The sequence below is a fragment of the Chinchilla lanigera genome, unplaced genomic scaffold (assembly GCF_000276665.1).
Source record: "Chinchilla lanigera isolate Chin_1 unplaced genomic scaffold, ChiLan1.0 scaffold00007, whole genome shotgun sequence".
NCBI classification, from domain to species: domain Eukaryota; kingdom Metazoa; phylum Chordata; class Mammalia; order Rodentia; family Chinchillidae; genus Chinchilla; species Chinchilla lanigera.
The window spans coordinates 11,485,203-11,508,915 of NW_004955408.1; the positions used below are offsets into that span (position 1 = coordinate 11,485,203).

General features: G+C 49.4%; 1 protein-coding gene across 2 annotated transcripts in view; it reads left to right on the top strand.

Annotated features, from left to right (window-relative positions):
- Cyfip2 (cytoplasmic FMR1 interacting protein 2) overlaps window positions 1–23,713 on the top strand; it is a 102,738-nt gene that overhangs the window by 1,312 nt on the left and 77,713 nt on the right. For both annotated transcript variants that reach the window (XM_013508777.1, XM_013508767.1), the window contains exons 2-10: window positions 535–624; window positions 5,016–5,093; window positions 6,692–6,793; window positions 10,683–10,864; window positions 12,298–12,394; window positions 13,600–13,728; window positions 16,329–16,433; window positions 18,278–18,369; window positions 20,545–20,662. In XM_013508777.1, the coding sequence (XP_013364231.1) occupies window positions 535–624; window positions 5,016–5,093; window positions 6,692–6,793; window positions 10,683–10,864; window positions 12,298–12,394; window positions 13,600–13,728; window positions 16,329–16,433; window positions 18,278–18,369; window positions 20,545–20,662 (993 nt within the window). The remainder of the gene's footprint in view (window positions 1–534; window positions 625–5,015; window positions 5,094–6,691; window positions 6,794–10,682; window positions 10,865–12,297; window positions 12,395–13,599; window positions 13,729–16,328; window positions 16,434–18,277; window positions 18,370–20,544; window positions 20,663–23,713) is intronic.

A 23,713-nucleotide genomic window follows, 5' to 3' on the forward strand; every position in this document is an offset into this window, starting at 1 on the left:
AGAAAGGATTTCTATTAAATGTATTGCTCTATGACTAGGATTTTTCTTAAAATTTATTACCAATATTTTTCTATGACAATGCTATAGTAATTCCACACTGTGTTTAATCTCTTCATGGCACTTGTAAGACCATTGTATGAGTATACTTATTCAGCTTTTTGCTGTTGGTGGACATTTGGGTTGTTTCCAGTGTTTTTAATTATAAAAATGCTGCAGGGATGACCCTTATACCTGCGTACCTGCACCCTCACATGAGTATTTCTGAATGGCTGGATCAAAGCCATGAACGTCTTAACTTTGAGCAGCTATGTGGTTGTGTCTTTTAGCATTTGCTTCTGAGATGCATCTCGGTGTACCTCATCATTGAGGGGCCCTGTCCTCAGCCTGCTCCTGCCCAGTGTGATTAGGATGACGGCTGATGCCACTGTATGTTTGCACAGAGAATTTGTGGTATCTGTTGGCAGTGATTTGCTTCCTGGACACCCAGCCACCCAGGACCTGTTTTGCAACAGCCAGTGTTCTCTAATTCCGCAGGCTAACTTTGACACGAACTTCGAGGACAGGAATGCATTTGTCACGGGCATTGCAAGGTACATTGAGCAGGCGACGGTCCACTCCAGCATGGTAAGTGTGCTGCGCGTGCGGATGGGCCTCGGATATCGTCTCACACCAGGGACCTGAATCCCAATAGCCAGGGAGCCCTCTAAACTGGGGCTATCTCTATAAGCCCAGGATGCAGCCCTGCCCTACCACGTCTCGGTGCCTTAGGGCAGCTGCATCCCGTTAACTTCCAGCTTTACGAATCCTGCTCAGTGTTAGGCCCCGCTTCATCCCCATTCCTTACTTCCCTGAGCTATAAAAGCTTTGGGGTTAACATGTGATTGGCTCCTGCCTCGTCTTACACTTCATAGATTACTGAGTACTGTATGAAATTTTTCTCTCTTGACAAAGCAAAATGTTCCTCAAAGAAGAGACACAGCGGCCTTGACTTTGGAATAACACTGTTATTGACTCGCAGTTATTGATGGTCTAAACTACTTCGCAAGTGGAGCGGGTCGTTTCTTTCTCAGGATGTGACCTTAGCAGGGAGTGATCACGCCCCTCCCTCTGGGCCTTCATTCAGAGGTTCTGCGGTGGCTCCACAGACCCTTCTCAGTATGGCATGTGTGTCCCATGACCTCGTCCTAGCAAACCTGACTCATTCAGCCAGTCACTAATGTGTGTCTGGCGAGGACAGTGTCAATGCGGAGGTGCGTCCAAGGATAATAGAGGCAAGTCCTGAGTCCCAGTGAGTCAGGCGGGAAGTGGAATGCAAATGGATGTGCTCAGCACTTGCTAAACACCTGTTCTGTGCAGATACTATTTTCAGTTCATCGTCTTATTTAATCTTCACATAAATCCTGTGAGCTGTTTCTGTTATAATGCCCATTTTACAAATGGGGACAACTGAAGCCCTAAAAAGTGAAGACACTTACTCAGGGTCACACAGCTGACAAGGGACAAATCTGAACCCAGGTCTAAACTACTCTTTGAGACAAATAAAAATGCACAAAGAGTCAATGTCACGGTAAAAGTTTCAAGTTCCGTATTTCTGAAGGGGCTTCAAGGGGGTCAGAGAAAATTTGATGAAGGAAGTGGTGACCCATGGAAGAGTGATACGGTACGTTCTGCACTTTAGAATATATGGGGGACTACATAGTAAGACCCTGTCTCAAAAAAAGACCCAAAAATGTTTGTGGGACATTCTCATATATGATGTCATTGGAGCCTCATTATAGCCTTGCAGCTTGGAAAGGGATCATGCATCCACTCTAGAGATGAGAAAACTGAGACCTGGAGAAGTTATCAGCCAAGTAGCCTAGGAGACTACAAGTAGTAAGTCAGAGGGTTGGACCTCAAATTCAAGACTGATGCCCAGTCCTGACCTTTTTTCTGTACTTTGCTCTCAGTCAAGGGTGAGGTGGGGAGGGGACACCAGGGAAAGAACCAGCCAGAGCGCAGGCACAGACTTTTCAGGGACTGCCTGAGTTTTGGCTGAAAGGCACAGCTTGTCTGTGGCATCTCTGGAAGGTTCGACGAGGGTCAGAACATGGAGGTGTGTTAGTGGGACTGCTGGACCAAAGTGCCGCAGTCTGGGAAGCTTAAACAGCAGAGGCTTCTTCTCTCAGTTCTAGAGGTGGGGAGGTCCAAGATCAAGGTGTCAGTGGGTGTGGTTTCCCTGATGCCTCTGTCCTGGGTTTGCAGACAGGTGCTTCAGGCTGCTTCCTCAAACGGTTTTTTCTCTATGTCCGTGTCTGGGTCTCTTTGTGAGCCCCTTACCTCTTCCCATGAGGACACCAGTGACGCTGGGTTGAGCCCAGCATAATGAGCTCACTTGAACTTAACCACCTCTGAAAAGACCCTGTCTCTAAATACGGAGGGAGTCTCAGGTACTGGGTCCGGGGCTTCAGGGGAAGAACTGAGTGTGGGGGAGGAGAGGACACAGTTCAGCCTGTAACTGAGGGCTTCATTCATTTAATAAAAAGTCATAAGCAGTGGAAAGTTTCCCTCCATGGGAAGGGTGGGCGGAACCCTGCGTGCGGAGTTTCACTTGTGAGCTATGGGCAGGATGAGTGGAAGGAGGCGTGAATGGGGCAGGTGGAGTGGAGATCATTGAAAGGATCAGTCCTGGAGGCGCTGACCGCTGAATGCGGGCATGGTGTTGGTGATGGCCAGGCGGATGTGGGTGTGAGCGACACTGAAAGTACCTCCACCGGCTTAACAGTCGCCGGGAGTCTTGCTGAGTGAAATGCCCTAGAAGTCGCACGTCAGGGGCACCAACAGGGAAGCGTAAGGGAAAGGCTGGACCTGAGGGTGATTATATTTGTTTTCTATTGCTATGTGAACAAATTATCATCAACTTCCCGGCTTAAAGCCCTAGACTCATTTGCTGACGAGAAATTTAGGTCAGAAGTCCAACGTGGATCTCCCAGGGTCAGACCAAGGTGCCCACAGGGCTGTGTGCCTTTGTGGAAGGCCCAGGGAAGGGTCTGTGGCCTTACTTTTTCCACCTTCCAGAGGATGCCCACATCGCTTGGCTTATTTCTAAATAAGGAAGCTGTGACACAGGTTAAAAGATGAGCGCAAGAAGAGCCAGGGTCAGAACTCGGGTCTCCTGAGTCCCCAACCAGGGCTCTTTCCGCCCCGCATCCTGCACTCCTGTTCCAGGCTGATTATGCACCAGAGTCCGCAGGGCAGAGCCTGCATCCTTCTAGTTCACTGCCCCGTGCACAGGACCCTGTGGATGCCCGGTAAACACTTGCTGAATGAATGGGTTGAAACTGCCGTGGGCAGCGTGGTGCTAAAAACAGACTCCATTCTTTACACTCCTGTCACTTCCTCTTTCTGACGCGTGTTCTGAAGAGGACAACAGCGGGAGACCCACGGCTTGATCTCGGTTCTTTCTGATCTCAAGGACAATCTGTTACTGATTTTTAAAGTTCTCTAAATTAAGAATTGAAACTGTGACTTGCCAGTGGCATCTGCTATGCAAAATAGAACTGTCCTAAGTGGTAAACTCCAAATTATATCAGATCTTGTGCTCACAAAGTGTTAGGAAAGATCAGAATATTCAGCTTTAGCATTAAATCAATAAAACTTCATTTTTATACACATACAAATATTTACAAAGGGAGATGGCCTAATACTTTTATTATATTTCTGAAGTCTACTATCTGTAACATAAAATGATTTAAGCTGTACAATTCAGTTTGAGCATATCCACCATGTTAAACAACCATCCCAACCATTTAATTTCCATCACCCCCAAAAGATGCCCTGGACCTTTTAACAGTCACTCCCAATTCCTCTCTCCCTCCTTCACTCGCTACTCTCCGTCTCTCCCTGACAACCACTAATGCACTTTCTGTTTCTGTGGATTTCCCTATTCTGGAAATTCCAACTACATGAATCACACAGTATGTGCCTTTTGTGTTTAGCTTCTTTCACTTAGTGTAGTATCTTCAAAGTTCACGTGGCGGACGTCTGTGTCAGTGCTTCATTACTTTTCTTAGATAAGTAATAGTCCATGGTGTGGATATACCACATTTTATTCATCCAACCACCAGTTGGTGGGCGTTTGGGTTATTTCCACTTTGATGCTGTTGTCAGTAATGCTGCCAAGCCATTGGTGTTACACACAAATCTTGAATCCACACAAGTCTCTGGGTGGAATTTTAGAGGAAGTGATTCACTGTAGACTAAAGAGCTAAGAAGTGAAAAAGCTGGGATTTCCACTCAGGTGTTTTGACCTTGAGTTTAGGGCTTATTCCACAGTGACGTTTGGCTTCAAGGGCAGATGATCCCTATGTTTCTTAGGTTGATTTTCATGCTGTTCTTTTTCCATTGGCTCTACTTATTATTTTTTAAAACTTGACATTACTTGTTTTCCTATTGATGAAATAGTAATATGGACTCTTAAAATAAAAGAGTGAACATAATGCTCCCATATTATATTATTATAGTATAGCATATATTATAGCATATTACATATTGTATGTTATTGTACTGTGTTCTTCTGTAGTGTACACATAAAGTAGTATATAATATTCCAACCACACAAAGAGTTTGCTGCTCATAGCTTGGGACATATCCCATCAATTTTTTTAATACATCCTAATATACATTCATGATTATTGCTGTTTATTTTAGTTACTGCACGTACGGTGTTACCAGTGGTTCTTTCTCACACTGTCTCTGGGGTACCTTTCGTTGTGGGGACACAGACCTGGCTGGTTCTTTCTAAAACAGTCACCCATCTCCTTCAAAACACATGGCCTGGATTTAGAGTCCTTGGGCCTCTGAGGAGGACAGTTTAGATCAGTTCTTCTCAAACTGAAGGTCATGTGACTTATCTGGGGAGAAATGCAGGTTCTCATTCCACAGGCCCAGGGAGGCCCAAGAGCGGAGTCCACACTGTGAGTACTGCGGACTCTGGGGCGTGGTTTCTGCCTGCTGAGCCCATGTTGCTTTTCCAGAATGAGATGCTGGAAGAAGGACATGAGTACGCCGTCATGCTGTACACCTGGCGCAGCTGCTCCCGGGCCATTCCCCAGGTGAGACGTCCTTCCTTGCCTCATGTCTCTCTCCTATCTGGCTGCTGCTCCCGCTTCCTGCCCCACCCCCACAGTGTGACCTGAGCCTCCGCAGTAGCAGGGAGGAAGTCAGGGCCTCTGATCCAAGGAAGAATGTGGGGGATATTCAGAGGACTTCCCGTGAGACTGATGACAAGACCTATGCCCAGGAATTAAAAATACACTTCCTGGTGTACAGTAGAAACTATTTTATTTCATCCACTGTATATGCTGACTGTCTGTCCCCAGCCCCTTGCAGAAGTGTATAAAGTAAAAACAAGACCTCCTCACCCTGCCACCTAAGCCAGCCTCCCACCATCGGATAATCACTGTGAACACCTGGCTACAAATTTTTCTGACCTTTTTCCTAGCATAAGTATTATTTTGTAAATTATGTCATTCGTAAAAGTATGTTTCTATTTTATATTGTTCTGCCATTTTTTTACCACTTAATCCTTTATTCCACTGACTTAAGCTGAAAGAGATATTTTTACTGCCATCACTGTCATTATCCTATAACTCACGGGTTCCATTGTGACAGAATCAACAAACCGTAGGTGTGCAAAGTAAACAGAAGCGATTCCTCCCACTTCTTTTAATCCCAGCCCTCAAGGATATCCACTATGAACAGTTTGTCTTGCACCCTTCCAGATTTCCTGTGCTGGTATTATGTACGGACACTTACACACAGTTCTGTGATCAGATTATACTTGCTGTTTTGTAACTTTCTGCACCTGTTGATGGTGAAAATTTGCACAGATTTTTCTCATTCCTTCTATCAGTTCATAATGATATATGATTGTATCATTTTATCCATTTGACCACCCACTGGTGGATATTATTCAGATGCTACCATTTTGTGAATTTCTAAGCAATTGTAGAAAATTATCCTTGTGCCTGCCTTTGCTGGTTCTTGTGCAGTTTTTGTTTTTTTTGGGGGGGGAGATGGGGTACCAGGACTCAAACTCAGGACCTTGCACTTGTCAGGCAGGCGCTTATTCCACTGAGCTATATCCCTCGGCCCCCTTTGCTCGTTCTTTAGGTCCTGTCAGCAGTCTTTAGGTCCGTGTTGGCAGTCTTGAGTGTGTGCTGTGGGAACATCTGTGTGATTCTGCTGTACTTGCTGGTCAAAAACCATTGGGCAGAAAAAAGGGGTTTCCTCATGGTACATTGTACTTGGCCAACACTGGCTTGGGGATGTTTAGGGGAACTGTATACCAGCTACGTTCAGAGCAGGGTATTTCTTTCTGCTTAGAATTTCCAGGTGCAATAGAAGAGGAATAGGAAAAAGGGCGAAGGAGGGAATCCATGCAGATTCCTTCGATCTGCTCTGCAGAATCCATGCACAGAGCAGAAAGAGGGAGGAGGCTGTGGTCCTGGGGCAGCCGGCGTCTTTTCTGCAGCCAGTCCCTAAGTGATGCTTCTGCCCCCTGTCAGAGCTACCCCAGCCTGTTATCATCCAAACTAGGGCGACCATGACAGTTATCATCGAGAATGAGGCACTCATGAGGCTAAAGAGAGGCCTTGTTGGTAAGGACTGCCTGGGCCAGCCAGGACTGTGAGAGTGTCCGTGCCCACAGGTGAAATGCAATGAGCAGCCCAACCGCGTGGAGATCTATGAGAAGACCGTGGAGGTGCTGGAGCCAGAGGTCACCAAGCTCATGAAGTTCATGTACTTTCAGGTGAGCTGGCCTGGGTGGGTCCACACTGGGAGACTTGAAAAGACCTCCATACTTCCTGACCCTGGGTTGTGGACTTTTGAATTGTGCTGCGTTATTTATTCATCCAGCAATTACTTTTTAAGGGGTGCCCACTCACCCCTAGGTGAGCAAGATGGGCAGGTACCCTGCCCTTGTGCAAGTGACGATCGCGCCACTTTCTGAAGCAGTTCTGGAATTCCCCTTTCCCGAGTGTCTTTACAAAATATGATAAAATATACAGTGAATATGGCTACCAAGTGTCATGCAGTGGAAAGGCAGGCTTGTAAAAACATGACAGTGTATCCTCATCCCCCTTATTCATGGATCTAGCACTGTGCAACCTCTGGCCCTTCCTCAAGGTCAAAACGACCACGAAAGACAAAAATTTTGTGTCAGCTCAGGACATTGCGGCAACCATGATGGTACAACTAAAGACGCAGGAAAGAGGACTTCCAGAGCTGCTTCAGTTAGTGGCACAAGTGACGGGCTAAGTGCAGCTGAAACAAAGGGGAGTATTTTGAAGGAATGAATGGCCATGTGTCTTTTACTGTAATAAATTTTAAAAATTCAAACATGCACCACATTTTTCAACCATTGCACGCCCTAGTGAGCATGTTAGTATATTTTGGGCATAAGGAGAGACTGGCTGTAACAAACGAATAATAAACTTCCAGGGCATAGCAAGGGCTGCACGTAAAATCCAGTTGACAGCGTGCCTGGGTTGTAGAATGTCCACCGGTGGTGCTGCTTTGGGGACGGCCTCTCAGAAAGCGGCTGCGAGCTGGGATTTGTGTATGAAAGGGGCTGGCGGGTGATGGCCAGGAGGAGAAGCTGTAGGAGGAAGGTACTGCAAGGCCAAGGCGCTGAGGCCTGGAGGGTTCTGATGTATTCAGGAAGTACAAGGCAACTAGGCAGGCTGCAGAGCCGTGAGGGAGTGGTGGAAGGGGGTGTGGGAGAGGACACAGGGAGCCCTTTACATGGCGCGCTACAGGGCTGTGAGATTTTACTCCAGCGACCTGGGAAGTCCCTGACCGTTTTGGGCGGCCTGATCTGATCTGAGTTTTTATGACATCTGACTGCTGTGTTGCAAGCAGATGAGAGTTGGGGGCCAAAGAGGCTGAGGGGGGACAGCAGGGGGCCCAGTTGGGAACTGGAAGAGCAGACATTTAAAGGAAGAAAAGAGAGGACCAAGGGTTCCTGTGAGCGCCGGGGAAGACAGCGGCCCAGCTGGACAGAAACCACAGGAGAAGCATCTCATAAGCAGGTCCTTGCCGCAGTCGCGTTGGAAGTTGCAGAGGACCACGGGGTAAACACGAGGTAAACACATCTGTAGCCCAGGGTGAGCATCATGCCACACGGACATACCCTCTGCGTGTCCCCCAATGGAGCTGAGCTTCATGTAGACTCCGGAGTGCTGGCGTCCACGCTGCTCCCAGCACTGGGCTGGTGTCTGGAAAGTGGGAGATGGGAGTGGAGGTGGCGGGGGCCACGGGGTCGCCGTGTAGCCCTGGATCAGGAGCTCCGCCAAGTCACAGCCCAGCTCTGCCGCTCCCTGTGCGCCTGAGAGCTGTTTCCCTCCCTGACACCTTCAGGCGTTTCCCTGGACTGATGCCTGCTTCCCAGGTTGGTGGGAGGTAAGGGCAGGAGGTCTGCGTGGAAACAGCCCAGTCGAGCCGCCCAACTGCCGCAGTTAGCACCACCAACCTGCCTTCCTCGGGCCTCGGTTCTCTGGGAGGCAGAGCCAAGAGAGGAGAGATGTCAGAGGCCGGTGACGAGCTAGTCAGGTCACGGAGAACCGTGCTGTCCAGTCCTGAAGCCTTTCCCCACATGTGGCTGTGGACATAACGTAAAATTAAAGTTGCGTAAAGTTAAAAATTCAGCTCCTCGGTCACATAAGGCACATTTTAAGTGCCCAGTGGCCCGTGTGATAGGCGGCTGAGTATTGGGCAGTGGTGACCAGGAACATTTTCATCACTGCAGAAAGCTTAATTGACTGGATGCTGGCAGGAACACGCGTGGCCTGCCTTGGTCTCTGCAGGAGAGGAAGCCGGCTGGTGGATCTGAGCCGTGGGCGTGGGGAGGAGCTCACAGCGATGCATTCATTTCCCTCTCCCTTCTCGTCCTCTCCTATCTCCCCCTAAATTCCTTCTCATTCTCTTGCTCACTCTTCTCGGATTACTACAGTAGCCTCTTCAGGCTTGTTGAACTACGCGCCCCCATGACTACTTTATTGAGATATAATTTACATTGCATTCATTTCACCTGATTGACATGAACGGCTCAGCAGTTTTCGCTATATTCTCAGAGTTGTGTGTTCATCACTACAATTACTTTTAGGACCCCTTCTTCGCCTGCAAAAGGAGCTCTTTAGCTATCACTTGAGAATACCTCCAAAGCCCTGCTACCCCTAGGCAATAAATCTATATTATGTCTCTGTGGGTTTGCCTGTTCTGGGTGTTTCCTATAAATGAAATCATACAGTATGTGGCCTTTTGTATTGGGGCTTCTTTCAGTAGCATGTTTTTGAGGGTCACCCCTATTGTAGCACATGTCAGAATTTCATTCCTTTTTATGACTGAATTCTGTATCATTCTTTGTCTATGCTACATTTTATTTGCGTTTTGGGTTTTTTTTTTCCCACACCTTTTTTGTTTACTTGGTTGATTTTTTGAGACAGAGACTCTCTGTGTAGTGCAGGCTGGCATTGAACTCATTGTGTAGCCTAGGCTGGTGTGGAATTGGCGGCAATCCTCCTGCCTCAGCCTCCCGAGTGCTGGGATTACAAGTGTGTATCACCACAGCCAGCATTTTTTTCCCCACTTTGGGGCTATTAGGAACAAAATGCAAACCGTTGTGTATGAGTTTTTGTGTGGACGTAGGTCTTCCTTTCTTCTAGGAGTGGAATTACCCAATCATTTATTAACTCCCTTAGATGCAGTAGCCTCATCTCCTGCTTCAGTGTCCCCTACCCCCTGATCTCACATCTGTGGCCGCTGTGACCCTTGAGAATTACAGTGCAGACCATGCTACCTGCTCCAGGGCCTTGGTGTCTCCCCAGCTCTCTCATTCAGAGCCCAGAGGTGTGCAGGAGTCATGGCCCGGCCCATCCGACTGCTCCAGCTGCTTTCTGTGCTCGGGCCAGCTGAAGCACCCTGGCTTCTGCCCTGTCTCAGCCATGCCCCAGGACCTTTGCCCTGGCTGTTCACGTCCCTCCGTTGTACCTGTGTACAACTCCTCATCCTCTTTCAAATTCTTTTCCTGAAAGTCACTTTGTCATGATTTGTTCCCTGCTCTTTCTCCTTAGAGGGAGGCTCTTCTAAGCCTCGCCAGCCCCATCCCTTATTTTTCTCCATAGCACACAGCATCCTGATGGGGAGAATTTTTCTACTGTCCCTTCTCATGAAGGCACATAAACATGAGCCCTTAAAGCAGTTTGCTGTGTGGTTGCCCCTGTTTTGCTCCCTGCTTGATAATAGTGCCTAGAGTGGTACCTGGCACATAGTAGGTGTGCAATAAATAGTTGGTGGGTGGACCTCTTTCTCAGGACATCTCTCAAGTTGTTTCTTCTCCCTCACCGCGTGGTGCCCGACCCTGGTGACAGGGCTGGGCTGACAACCATAAATATGCAGAATTCTTTGTAGCAAATGTGTACTGAGTGAGTTCATTGATTTTGCCCCCTTGAGGCAGGTTCCAAGCTCCCGTCTCAAAAGCAGCTTTGGATTTTAGTGCTTCTCTGATCCTGACAAATTTACCCTTCCCAGCGTGGCCTGTCACAAGAGCCCCAGGGCAGCCTTGACCTGTGGCCCCTGGAGACCACAGCAGGCCACCCTGGGCCGCCTGGCCTCACCCTCGTGCTGCCCTCTTCCTGCAGCGCAAGGCCATCGAGCGGTTCTGCAGCGAGGTGAAGCGGCTGTGCCACGCGGAGCGGAGGAAGGACTTCGTCTCGGAGGCCTACCTCCTGACGCTGGGCAAGTTCATCAACATGTTCGCCGTCCTGGACGAGCTGAAGAATATGAAGTGCAGTGTCAAGAACGACCACTCTGCCTACAAGCGGTGAGCCTCGTCTGCCCTCCAAGGTCCTCTGCAGGTAGCTGGGCGACGGGGGCGTCCCAGGGCCCGTCTCCCAGGCTCGCTCCCTGGTGCCAATCTAGCTGTTCCCGACACAGTGGGGCCGGGCCTGGGGCCCTGTGGTTTGAGGAATAAGGGGCAGCGCTGAGTCCTTAGAGAGCTTGATCTTTCCTCAGGCTGTGATCAAGTCCCCATTTCCCTGCACTGGGGAGCAGCGAAGTTTCCTGTTCCCCCGTGCATTGTGGGACTGGGAAGGTGGTCATAGATTGGTTATGTTAGTTGTTTTCTTTAAGTTGCATGCACAAAAAAGGAAGCGGATCAGCTCCCTGACCCGAGAAAGTCCAGGCCTGCCTGCATCCAGGTGTTGTGGGCTGGGTCTCTGCTGGACTTCTCTTTCTCTGGGCTTCCTTTTTAGCCCATTCCCTGCCCTGTGGTCTCCTCCACAAAACGCCATAGCAGCTCCAGCTTTTAAGAAGGGAAAGAATGCTGCTCCTTCCATGTGCTTCCGCAGTAATCGCAGGAAGAACTAGCATTGCTCAAGTCTGCGCTCTGTACTGAGCCCTCCTTCAGTCACTGTGGAGGGCTTGGAGCGCTCTGGCTGAACAGTGCTCAGTCTTGGAATTGGGGGGTCCAATGTCAGCTGAGAAGAATGGCGGAGACTGGGGGTCATCTCCAGAGATCAGGGTACAGTCACCCCAGAGCACGGAAAGACAGTTAAAAGCGGCAGATCCCCTGGGTGTTGGCTGAGGCTCAGTTGAGCTCCTATGTGTCAGGACGTTCTCTGAACATGCCTCTGGGGGAAGATTTTCAGTGTCAGTGTCACCGATAAAGAGGGACCCAGGCAGGACTGGGGACTCTCGTCACAGATCATTATGACGCAGGCCATACTGCTGCCAGGTGAGGCTGGGATGTCTGCGCACCTGTGTGTCCCTCCCTTGGGGCCTGCTTGGGTTCCCTGTGCCTGTCATCTCTTCATCTGTAATCCCATTGGCTTGGTTAGACTTTGGTTGAGTGTTTCCACTGAAGAAGATAGTACACACAGAACCCAAGCCTGGGCGCCGCCCCCTAACTCACTGCAGCTTCACGGGAGGTCACGGTGAGCCCAGAGGACGCTCGCTCCACCCCATCTCAGCACTGCTGCCAGGTTGGCAAATGCTGCTTCCCATTAAGATTTCTGAGGTTTCAGAGATTTGGGGTGCAATCTTGCCTTTTAATTTCAATACGCTGTGTCAACAGCTCCCCACACAGCTCCAAAACATGCTTACCTTTGACCTGAGAGACTCCTGTGATAGTCGGAGCTCGTTAACCTCAGGGATGGGATCCCTCTGAGCCAATTGGGAGCAGGATTCCATGCAGCCTGGCTTAGGCTAACTGTGCTGAGACTGTCTCCGCTGAAGTACCCACTCTCTGCATTCCAGGGCGGCCCAGTTCCTCAGGAAGATGGCAGACCCCCAGTCCATACAGGAGTCGCAGAACCTTTCCATGTTCCTGGCCAACCACAACAGGATCACCCAGGTGAGGGCAGACTTCTGTTGGTTCTGCCTGGCATTTGGGGAATCAGGCAGGGGCTGAGGGTGGACAAACCTTGAGCCCATGCACATGAGCTCTGTCCACATCATCCGTCTCCACTGCCCTTCCCAAGAGGGACATGAAGCTCCCTCCCAGCCACGGGGGCCTGTGCACCGTCTCAGGTTCAGGCCCTGAGAAGCCTCTCAGCCAGGTCTGTGGCCCAGCATCTTGTATAGAGAGAGAGCTGGACTACCACATCCTCCGTTGTGGCACCCAGGGCAAAGTTGAAGCCTCGGTTTCCTCATCTGTAAAATGAGTTCATTGTTTTGATGTTATGAGAATCCATCTCATAGGACTGTTCTCAGGAATAAAAATAACCTTTATTTAGGGCATAAGAAGACACAGCTGTGATCACCGCCACCACTTTGCCAGGGCACACTCACTCAGCTGTCACTTCCGTGCTTTGCTTGACATAGCTTGATGCCTCTCGCTGCCTCTGAGTCACAGCAGCACGAGTGTTTGCAGGAGCCAGGCCAGGGCCGATAGCTCATCGGTGAGGGCCGGGTGCCTCTGCTGGGTTTTCAGTGCTGCTCATCACTGAGACCCAGGGTTGCCAAGGCCCTTGTTGCTCTGCTCACTGCCGAAGGCTGCCCAGCGTCCAGGCACCCTGTAGAGAGTCCATCAGTGCCCTCCTCTGTGTACCCGGCAGAGTCTCAGCTTGTTGCTTTGCAGAAACAGAACTGGGGTGAAGACCTCAGAGCTTTCTCTGCAGGAGAGTTCTCTACTGCTGCGTCCGGCTGGGAGGAAGACACCTGCCGGCCCAGTTGTCCTCCCCTGGGTGGTTCCTCTCTGCCATCGTCCACACCCCCAAAGTGAACCTGAAGTTACTACAGCTCACCGCTGTAAAACTGGGCTGCTTGCTTCTCAGCTCAGCCCCAGACAGCACTTTCCGACGATGAGAATTGCCAGGGGTCACAGTGGAGGGCTCCATAGGAGTCCATTCCATGCTGTGTGGGAGGTGTGCAACCCAGCCCGGTGGTGGCGTTGGCGGGAGGACTCAGGAAGCAGATGCTTGGCTGCCTCAGGCTCCGCTCCACCTGGGGCTGCTGGGGACGCTCAGGCACGAAGCCAGCCGTGGGTGTGGGGGGTGGGCGGGTGAGGAGCAGGAAGAGGCCTGCTCGGCCTCACTGGAGGGCGCCGCTCCTGTCCAGTGTCTCCACCAGCAACTGGAAGTGGTCCCAGGCTACGAGGAGCTGCTGGCTGACATTGTCAACATCTGCGTGGATTACTACGAGAACAGGATGTACCTGACCCCCAGCGAGAAGCACATGCTCCTCAAGGTGAGGCTCCCACAGCCCCACGGGGCGGGGCCTGCTCTGCCCTCCTGCCTCCTTCCCTGTAGAGCCTTTTTTGTTTTTTTTGGTACCAGGAATTGAACTCATGACCTCAGGCTTGCCAGGCAAGTGCTTATGCAGCTGAGCTATATCCCCGCCAGTAGAGCCATTTTTAAATAACAGTATTTCTGTTCCTTTTTTCTTACTTAAACAATGATGCCGATCTTCCTGCCCATCATGGTTTGTAACCTCCTCCTTTCCTTGGGTATGCCGTGTTCGTCTTTGCGATGTCCCTAAGACTATTTTAAAGTACAGTTTTTAATGGCTGCCGAGTATTCCAGTGTATAAGGATGCTTGTATTTCACATATCCCTTGTCACTGGATAATGGTTCGTTAAACGGGATTAATTAAAATCCCATATCCCATCTTTTGTGCCCATCTTTTATCAGGCTGAGCTTCCAAGAAGAGAAATTGCTGACGCAGAGGGAAGGCAGGGTCGGCAGGCTTCTCTAGCTTGTCACACTGGTCATCATTAGTTCAGGAGTCATATTTGTTAAAGGGGAAACCTGGAATATACAGAAAAGCATAAAAAATGTAAATCTTTCCTCATCTTTCCACCCAGAGATAATACTTTTAGCCTCTTGAAGTGAGTCCTAATTTTTTTGTGTGTTTTCTGTTTTCAATATGTGCATTCTATATGCGCGTGGAGAATTTTTACCCCGTGCCATTAAATGCATTTGGAAAATGTATGGCTGTCAGAGGGCGCCATATAGATGAGGCTTCACTTCTTGAATCACTGTCCTGTCATTGGATGCTCAGATTGTTTCTGACTTCTCACTGGCAAGAACAACCTTCCCCAGATTCTTTGTACACACTGCCGTGTCTTTTATTTTTTTATTCTTTCTTCCCCAAAGCCTCATCTCTTTGAGGTTTTCTCTTTCTTCTCTTCTCCTTCGTGTCACTGTAATTATTCTAAGAACCCCTTCTCTGGGTCGTTGCTTCTGTCTTTACATTTCTAGCAGCTGACTAAGTTTAGAGGGTGCATCAGTCCGTGTTTCATTACTATAACAAAACGCCAGAGACAGACTTTCCAAAGAAAAGAAGTTTGCTTAGCTGGCAGTCCACATAGCATGGCACAGTCTCTGGCAAGGTCCCTTTGGTTATACTACATCCTGGCAAGAACATGTTGGTGTCTCCATGTCTCTGTGGGCTCTTTCCTCTCCTTACAAAGCCACAGGATGCAGTCAGGGGCCTCCATCATAATGGCCTAATCCGATCACCTTCCCACCCCTAAATACCATGGTGGGTGAGATTTTCACCCTCTTGATACCATTATCAAGTGACTTCAAGGATTAAGGATTAACATCCAGGAGGCAGACTGTATTCAAACCACAGCACAGAGCAGTATGATTTCATGACTTGTTCACTCTGGCTTCTCCCAGTCACCGTAAACCCAGATCGGTTACCAAAGTTCAGACACCTCCTCTGCACCGCCATGCCTGGGTGGTTACAACAGCTGTTCTGTAGGTAACAGAACTCCTGTCTACTAAGCAGGCTCCCATGCTGCCTTCAAACTCTCCAGACCTCCTTTTTCTCTCACCTGTCCTTAATTCCTCTGTACCTTTGTTTCCCAACCTACTTCCCTCTGAATTCTCCACCCTCCTCAATCTGGCCTCCAACAGTTTTGCTTTTTCATGGCTCACTTGCAGTTTGTGGTCATGAGCTCGGATGCCACCAAGGAGCACCATCCACCCTTAACGGGAGGAATCTTTTGTTGGTCCGGTCAAACACAAGGCACTCAAGTGGGAGGGAACCGTCATCTTACAGTTTTAGGTACTGGATAAGAAATAGAAGCACAGCAAGGAGGTGACCCCCGCATCCCCACAGCTGGCCATGTCCCGTCAGCAGTGCATATGATACCAAAGCAAAATGAGTAGGATTCAAGGGACTGTTGGATGGCCTGAAATACCAAGAAAGTTAACTCATCTGTAGGGGGTTTTTCAGCCAACTATTTTCTTTTAGAAACAAATTCATCTATGACTTCTTGGAAACATTTACATTATTGTCTCCTTAGGGAAAGATGTGGGTACTTATAGATTAGCCCACGTTCTGACAATTTTCCAGCGCCTGTCATATGCTGCATGCACCCTAAGGACATAACAAGGTCCTTCTGTCATGAGGGACTTCACTGCACACATTTTGCCAGCAGATCTGGATTCACTCCTGCTCAGATGCTGTCTCTGAAACTTGGCTAGCTGTCTAATTTCTCTGATTCCTCATGTACCAAATAAGGCTATGGTGTAGAACTTGACTCATAATAATGTCGTGATAATTACAAGTTATTGTTAACAATGATAACTGTTCAAGCCCTCGGCATAGTCTCTGGCCCATAAAAGGGCCAGAGAGCCATAATGTGCTGCATTTCAGGTTGAAATTAGACCCATCTTCCTTGCCTTTATTTGAAGACATTTGAGCTTTGTAATGCATATGTATCTGTATGGTGTGTGTGTGTGCGTGTGTGTGTGTGTGTTCACATCTTGGACCTGCTGTTTTTAAACTTCCAGTGAATGGGATTGGTTTGAGAGTTCTGTCCCTTCTCATTCTAGGTGATGGGCTTTGGCCTCTATCTGATGGATGGAAATGTCAGTAACATTTACAAACTGGATGCCAAGAAGAGAATCAACCTTAGCAAAATTGATAAATTCTTTAAGGTCAGCAACTGGAGCTGGGGCTGGGTAGGGACCAGGGTAAGCAGCGCCAAAAAGCGTTTTGGGGAGAGGAATGAAATTAGTCAGAAGTTGCAGGGCCTGTTAGTTGCACAGTGCTGTAAGGGCCCCAGAAAGAGGAGGAGGAGAGGAATAGGACGGCAGGTGCCCCTGGAAGAGGAAGCTAAGCTACGGCAGGCTGCAGAGCAGAAATCGTACCTGGTTCCATGCTTCGGGGTGTGACTGGGATTCATCGGAAGGCCTGGCGGTTCTTTTGTCGCGCTCCTTTTCCTGTTCCTGAAATCCCCTGTGGGCTAAAGAAACAGGTGCGTGCCGTGTGAACCCTTGCTTATATTTGCACATAAACCAGAGCTCAGGGAAATAGGGTTAAAGACTGCACTGCACGTTTTCCAAATCACAACCGGGGGCCCCCTCAGCTCGTCCTGCTCTCTGGGCAGAGCCTCATTGAGGTCCATCAGGTACTCTGTCCATTCCTGTGCTTCTGAAATCTTGTCTCCCAGCCCCGAATCTTTAAAAACACACACTTGCAATTGAGTCGTCACTTTTACAAGGGGATTTCGTACCTCGGAACTGAACTCACGTTCCCAGTGTATCCTAATATTGGGCCCTGCAGGCACAAAGCCAGGCCTGGAGGCTAAGACACAGGGAGGTCCAGTTTAATACTAGTAATGAAACCTCTTGATGGGCAGAAGGGAGGGCACTGGCCTGAGCCTGGGTCCCACCAAGTCTTTCGGGTTATGGGGAGCATAAATCACCAAGAAGAATGAATCCTGTGGTTTGGCTTGGACTCTCTGAATAGGAAATTTTAAATTTCTCTGGAGCTGCCCCAAATGCAAACAGTGCTCATCTTAGAGTGGTGATGGCGAACCTTTTGGAGCTTTCAGTGATACAAACAGCCCCTGTGGCCCGCCTGCCATGGGTTCGCCACCATAGAAGGGTCTCAGAAGATCCTGGCAAAGTCTGCCTTACCCAGCATGAATGGGTAGGGTGGAGTGGCGGAATACACTGGCTCTACACCGCAGTAAGCAGACAGCTTTGGATAAGGCAGGAATCGCATCGGAGCTGAGTTCCCCAGTCTGAAAAACCATGAATGCCAGGAGCATCTTTGAGTTCCCTCAAGGATTCAGTGGGATTAGAGATGAGTCAGAGCCTCGGTGTAGAATCCTGGCTCCTCAACTCCAGCTGGCCTGACGCTGAGAAGTCACAGAGCCTCCTTCGCATCCGTTGCGTCGTTTGTGACATGCGGGTGGTGGCGGCCCTGCCGTCACAGGTCTCTGTGCGGGTCCAGATGGTTTTGGAGTCTTCGGCACAGTGTCTAGTGCAGGAGCAGCAGACGGAAGACACAGCCGCACCTCCACTTGCCCTGGCCTTTGGTTGGGAGTTCCTGCCCCCGGTGTCAGGTACTCAGTCTCAGTCACTGCCATGGCAGTGAACTTTTCCCAGAAGCCACAGCCAGCAGCAGGTACCTGCACCTCGAGCAGAGTTTGGAGCTGCAAGGATTTCTGAGCTGGGGGAAGTTAGAGCAGAAAGGACCCAGCGCGGAGAGGTCAGCCTCTTGTTCCTCTGCCTTCATTCCTTTCACTGGCTGTGTGACCTCCCGCAAATTACTTGGCCTCTCTGGGCTCGATCGCTTGGAACATGGAGTTGGCTGGAGGCAGGGGAAGACCTGTATGCTCGCTGGGGCTCCGTTTAATTCCAGGGGCCTACGGTATCCTCATCAGAAGTGCAAACGAGGGGCTGGTCCCAGCTACACACGGGGGCCTGTCGGTGAAGACAGCCGCCCAGCCCTCCACGGCCTGCGTCTCACGCGCTGTTTGCTTCCTTTACAGCAGCTGCAGGTGGTGCCTCTTTTCGGCGACATGCAGATAGAGCTGGCCAGATACATTAAGACCAGTGCTCACTATGAAGAGAACAAGTCCAAGTGAGTGCCTGCCGTAATGTCTCTCGGCTCCCGCAGGACGCCCAGCCCGGGCAGGGGGCCGAGGGGCCACTTCAGCCCCTCCCCCCTCCCCAGAGCCCTGGGCCGGCAGGTTCCATCCACGCTGGCACCGCCACCGCCACCGCCGGAGGGGATCGGCAGAGGGCGCTCTGAGCCCCTTTGTATCCGCCCTTCGCTGCCAGGTGCAAAAGGGCTCAGAGCCTCGCCTCGTCCCTTGTCCGACTCAGCAGTAACCTGCGCGTCCCCTCAGCGGGACAGCGGGAGTCCTTCTCCTCCCGGTGGTCAGGTGGAGAGAGGGTGGTGTCCTCCGTCACCCCGATTCGCTGCTCAGGATTTGTGACCACGCGGTAAGTACGGAGTTAAGCGAGCAGCTTGGCCGGCGCTGGCGGTACAGGGGTTGACAGCCTCCCTGTAGGTCGCTTTCTGAACCAGGATGCTAGGACTCCGTGCTGGGGCCAGGGTGTCATTGGCTCCCAGAGTCTGGAGAGGAACTAGCTCCAGTCTTACCCACACCTCTGATCCCCGAGGTTGTATAGAGAACCCCTCTGTGTGCACCTCGCCCCACGTTCAGCGTGAACCAGGCCTTTCCGTGCAGACTGGGTACCCTTTGGTCAACAGTGAGAGTGTAGTGCCTTAAAAGAATGCCAATAACCTGGATTTGGTGGTGCACACCTAAATCATAGCCACTTGAGAAGCTGAAGCTGGAGGATCCCAAGTTCAAGCCCAGCCTGGACAACGTAGCAAGATCCTATCTCAAAATTGTAAAAGGGCCAGGAATGTAGCTCAGTGGTAAAGCACTTGTTTAGCGTGCGTAGGGCCCTGGGTTCAATCCCCAGTATGCAAAATAAAGGAGAAAGAAAGAAAGCCATCATAAGGTCTTTAAGCCACACCGGCTTGGTCCCCAAGGAAAGCTGCCCTAGGGGACGCTGTCCCGGAGGGAGCGCTGGGAGCAGAGGAGGCTGAGCTCGTTTCCTCCCCTTTTCTGCCTGAATCCTGCACCAGCTGCAGCTGATGGAAAGGAAACCTGAGTATGAGCAGGCAGGGAGTGAGTGACAGTGTCCCGTCACCCCAGAAGTAGCTCAAAGTAAGGAGTACCAGAAAGGCAAAGTCCAAGCACAAGGGAGGCTGTCGCCATTGTGAGCCTCCGTATGAAAACCACTTCAGGCCCTATGTGTTTTGTTTTGTTTCGTTTTGTTTTGCACTGGCAGTTAAACCCAGTGTCTGAGCACTGAGCTACATCTCTAGCCCTTTTTATTTATTTTGAGACAGTCTTGCTAAGTTGCCCAGGCTGACCCCAAACTTGCAGTCCTCCTCCCTCAGCATCCTGAGGAGCTGGGATTATGGTGTGTGCCACCATGTCCAGCTGGGGCACCCTTTGAAGTGGCAAATTCTCTCCCCAGCCCTTTTCTGCTTGGTCAGTGCCTGTGCTCAGGCTGTCTGCCAGGTCATCAGCACCAGACAGTGGGAGACGGGGAGAGCAAGGAGGATTTTCATTCATTTCCATGTCTGTTCAGGGTGGTTTTCCTAATGATGTCTTTCAAAAAGAGTTGAGGAGGATGAGAGGAAGGAAGAAAGAGAATCAGGGAGAGGAAGGGGGAAGGAAAAAGGCCAGGTAGAGGGAGATGCATCTCAAAGTGGCATTTCTCCTCCTGGGGTGCATCCTTGACACCGGATCACCATTGGAAAAGGGACACAAGCCCGTTTAATCTTCCCCTGTCCTGGCCCGAAGGTCCCTCTGGAGTCCCACCAGAGTGTCGATGCTTCTAGAGTGCGTAGCCAAGTCGGGGCAGGTTGCCCACCTTGAGTTTTTTCTTAGCTCAGACTCCAGCCCTTTGTATACCTAGAGAGCTGTGATCTCCACCCTCAACCCTCTGCTGGTAAGTATTGGCGACCAGGTACGAGAGAGTCGAGAGTCCTGTGCTTGGATCTTGGAGGAAGCTGGCACGGAGGATGAGGAAGGACTATGGCACTCACCAGGGTTCCACAGTGCTGTGCTTAGCAGTCTCTGGTGCTTAGGTGGCAGAAATACGTTTTGGTTCCACCCAGGGGAGCCGGCTGTATTGGCTGAGGACCAGGAACAACTAGTGAATGGAAGGAACCTGTTCCAACCAGCGCCTGGGACCAGCACCCCTTCTGATCATGTGACTTTCTTTACAGGTGGACGTGCACGCAGAGCAGCGTCAGCCCTCAGTATAACATCTGCGAGCAGATGGTTCAGATCCGGGATGACCACATCCGCTTCATCTCCGAGCTTGCTCGCTACAGCAACAGTGAGGTGAGTGGCGCGGGTGTGCCCAGGCCAGGAGGGGTACAGAGCATCTGGGAAGGACAGAAACACAGGGATAAAGGAGAGTGACAGGGAGGGAACGCAGTCTGAGGCAGAGGGCAGCATTGCTAAGCGTGTGGGTTTTAGGGCCAGACAGAAAGTATTACTGTCATAAGGTTAAACTTCTTGACAAGGGGCGTAAGTTATGATCTGGGTGTATGTCACCCAACGTTGTCGCTTCTGGTTCTGCCACTATCCTTTGCAAACGACTCCACATCTTTGTGCCTCAATTTCCTCATCTGCCAAATGCATGTAATACCAGAGCCTGTGAAGGGGACAGGGTCGGGGTAAGGAAGAGACAGTGGTTAATGGAGCACTTTTCTGGAATGCTGATGCTTCTCAATTCCTAGTGAAGTTTTCCAGTGGCCTAAAGGAATAGGAGGAATAACTTTTAACGTTCTATTGCACAGTGTGGTAAATGTGGCTGACAGCAGTTAGCAAGTATTTCAGAGTAGCTGGTTAGGGAGACTTTTGAATAATTCCAAACACAAAGAAATGATCAATGTCTGAGCAGTTAGATATGTCAGTTACCCTGATGTGCTCATTAGACATTGTATACGTGGATTAAAAAGTTACACTGTGTCCTATAAGTGTGTATAATCTTTGTGTATCAATTAAAAATACAATGGGGATATCTAGCCTGAAAAGTTGTTAAGAGAGTTAAATAATTTGGTGCATGGAACAGGCCTTGTGCCTGGTAGCTCGTAAGGGCTTAGGAGTTAATTCTGCCTGTTTGGGACCCAGTCCATCTCCACCGTTGATGAGAGCAGAACAAGTCCTCAACCCTCATGTACCTGACACTGTCTAAATATTTTTAAAAATTACACAGGCATGAGTGATAGCAAAAGGAGGGACAATCTGATAAAATCGTACTATCCCAGAACAGTCATGATTAATATTTGGGGACGTGTGTCCTGGGTCTCTCCCTGTAGCTTGCCTTTAATGAACGTGTGTGCGTCCTGGTGAACGCAGGTCGGCTCCCTGAGCTCCTTTACTCAGGACGGCTCTGCCCCACCCCACGCGTCTTGCTCCCAGGTTCCACTGTGTGGCCGGCATCGAGAGTGATCGTTTGGAAATGTCACTGATCGTAGAGCGCCGTATTTGAAACTGTTACAGTCTTAACAAGTGGGACCATTAAGTGGCTCGCATAGAAAACCTCAAGCCCAAGCCCTTAGCCTTCCTAGCAAATGTCCCAGTCCACCAAACTGAGCTTCAGGAACTTGAGCGCTTTCTTGAGCGCTGATGTGCCTTAATTCCCAGTGAAGTTTTCCTGCGGCCTAAGAGTATATCTCACCACAGGTGTTGTTTGGATGTCATATAGGGAATATGACAGGGGCGAGACTGCACATACTCAGTACAGGTGCAGCGCTTCTTTCTGAGTATTTCCCATCCATCGTTCTGTGACTCCCTGACTCACAGGGCTAACTGTACTCACCTCATACCTGTGTAGATGCAGCCAGTTCTCATTGTTGCAGAAGTTATACTCTACACAGTGGCTATGAGCTCGGAATTAGCACATCTTGAACCATCTCCAGAGGGAAATACAGAGTTGTGGGGTCTTTCAGCACAATACTTTCATCCACCAAGGAATACATAATTTTGTTTATATGTGCTTGTATTTAAAGATACATACATCTAGGATATATATATATATATATATATATATATGTATATGTATATATAGGGGATATAGTGTATATTGTTGATTCATTGACATTAGCTGAGGGCTGTAGCACTATCACTTATTCTTGACTAATCTTATCTGAAACATACATTTGCTTCCATAGATGTTACAGCTTTCACGCAGGTAGAATTGCCTCCATTCCTTTACCCTAAGCAGTCTACTTTCTCTCTGGAGGTCTCCCTATTCTGGATGTTTCCTATGAATAGCACATCAGCCCTGTGTTTACGGGGACATTTCCACTTGTGATGTCACCAGTGAAAAGCACAAAACTGTGGACAGCTTGGCACTGAGTAGACTGTGAAAAGGACTTTTGTTTACAGTATAAAAGCTAAAACAAAAGGCTAAGAGTCTTTTTGTCCAGCCTCAGCGGGAAACACGCACACATTTGCAAATGACTGAGAAATCCCAAGTGTTGATTTTGGGATTGCAAGTGGATTTTGGCAAGTAGGTGAGTTCACAAATACAAAACCTGCCAGTAACCAGGACTGGCTATCCATACGTGTATACATACCCACATATAGTGTGTCTGTGCACATACAGATCCATTTTGTGGAATGTATAGTACATATAGACAGAAGTTTGTCTGAACCAGCACTTTGTAATCAGTGAGTCATAACAAAGAAACGAATTATAAAATCAATTTAGTAATTTGTGATTAGCATCTGAAATAAAACAAAATCAAAGGAAATCTCATGTGTTAAGAGTAAGATTGAAAGCCAGATGCATTAGTGTACCCCTAATTCCAGCTACTCAGGAGGCTGAGGTAAAAGGATTACACATTCAAGGCCAACCTGTGCAGCTTAGCAAGAGCTATCTCCAAATAAGAAATAAAAAGGGCTGCAGATATAACTAAGTGATGGAATAATGGCTCTGGGTTCAATTTCCAGAACCACACACACACATACACTGTCTTGGTTACTTTTATTTTGTTGCTGAGACAAAATACCTGACATCCAAAATGAAGGAAGGAAAGGTTTATTTAGCTCACAGTTTGTGGAGGTTTCCGTCTGTACTTGGCTGGCTCCAAGGCAGAGTGGCACATGGCAGAGGGCAACAGTTCATAGCAGCAGAAGACAGCAAAAGCAACAAGAGCAAAAGGGGGAGGGAAAGGAAGCAAGCTTCCTATGTGCCCATGCCCACACCATCTCAGTGCCCTCTTCTTGCACAAGCTCAGGATAAATACCAAAAAATGTCCTAGAGCAGGAAGGGCATGTCCTTTTCACCCCAGGATGTGGAACTGCGGAGTCACTTAGCCAAGCCTCTAGACTCCTCAAGTTGACACAGTGTATCAACCATAACACACACACACAAAGATT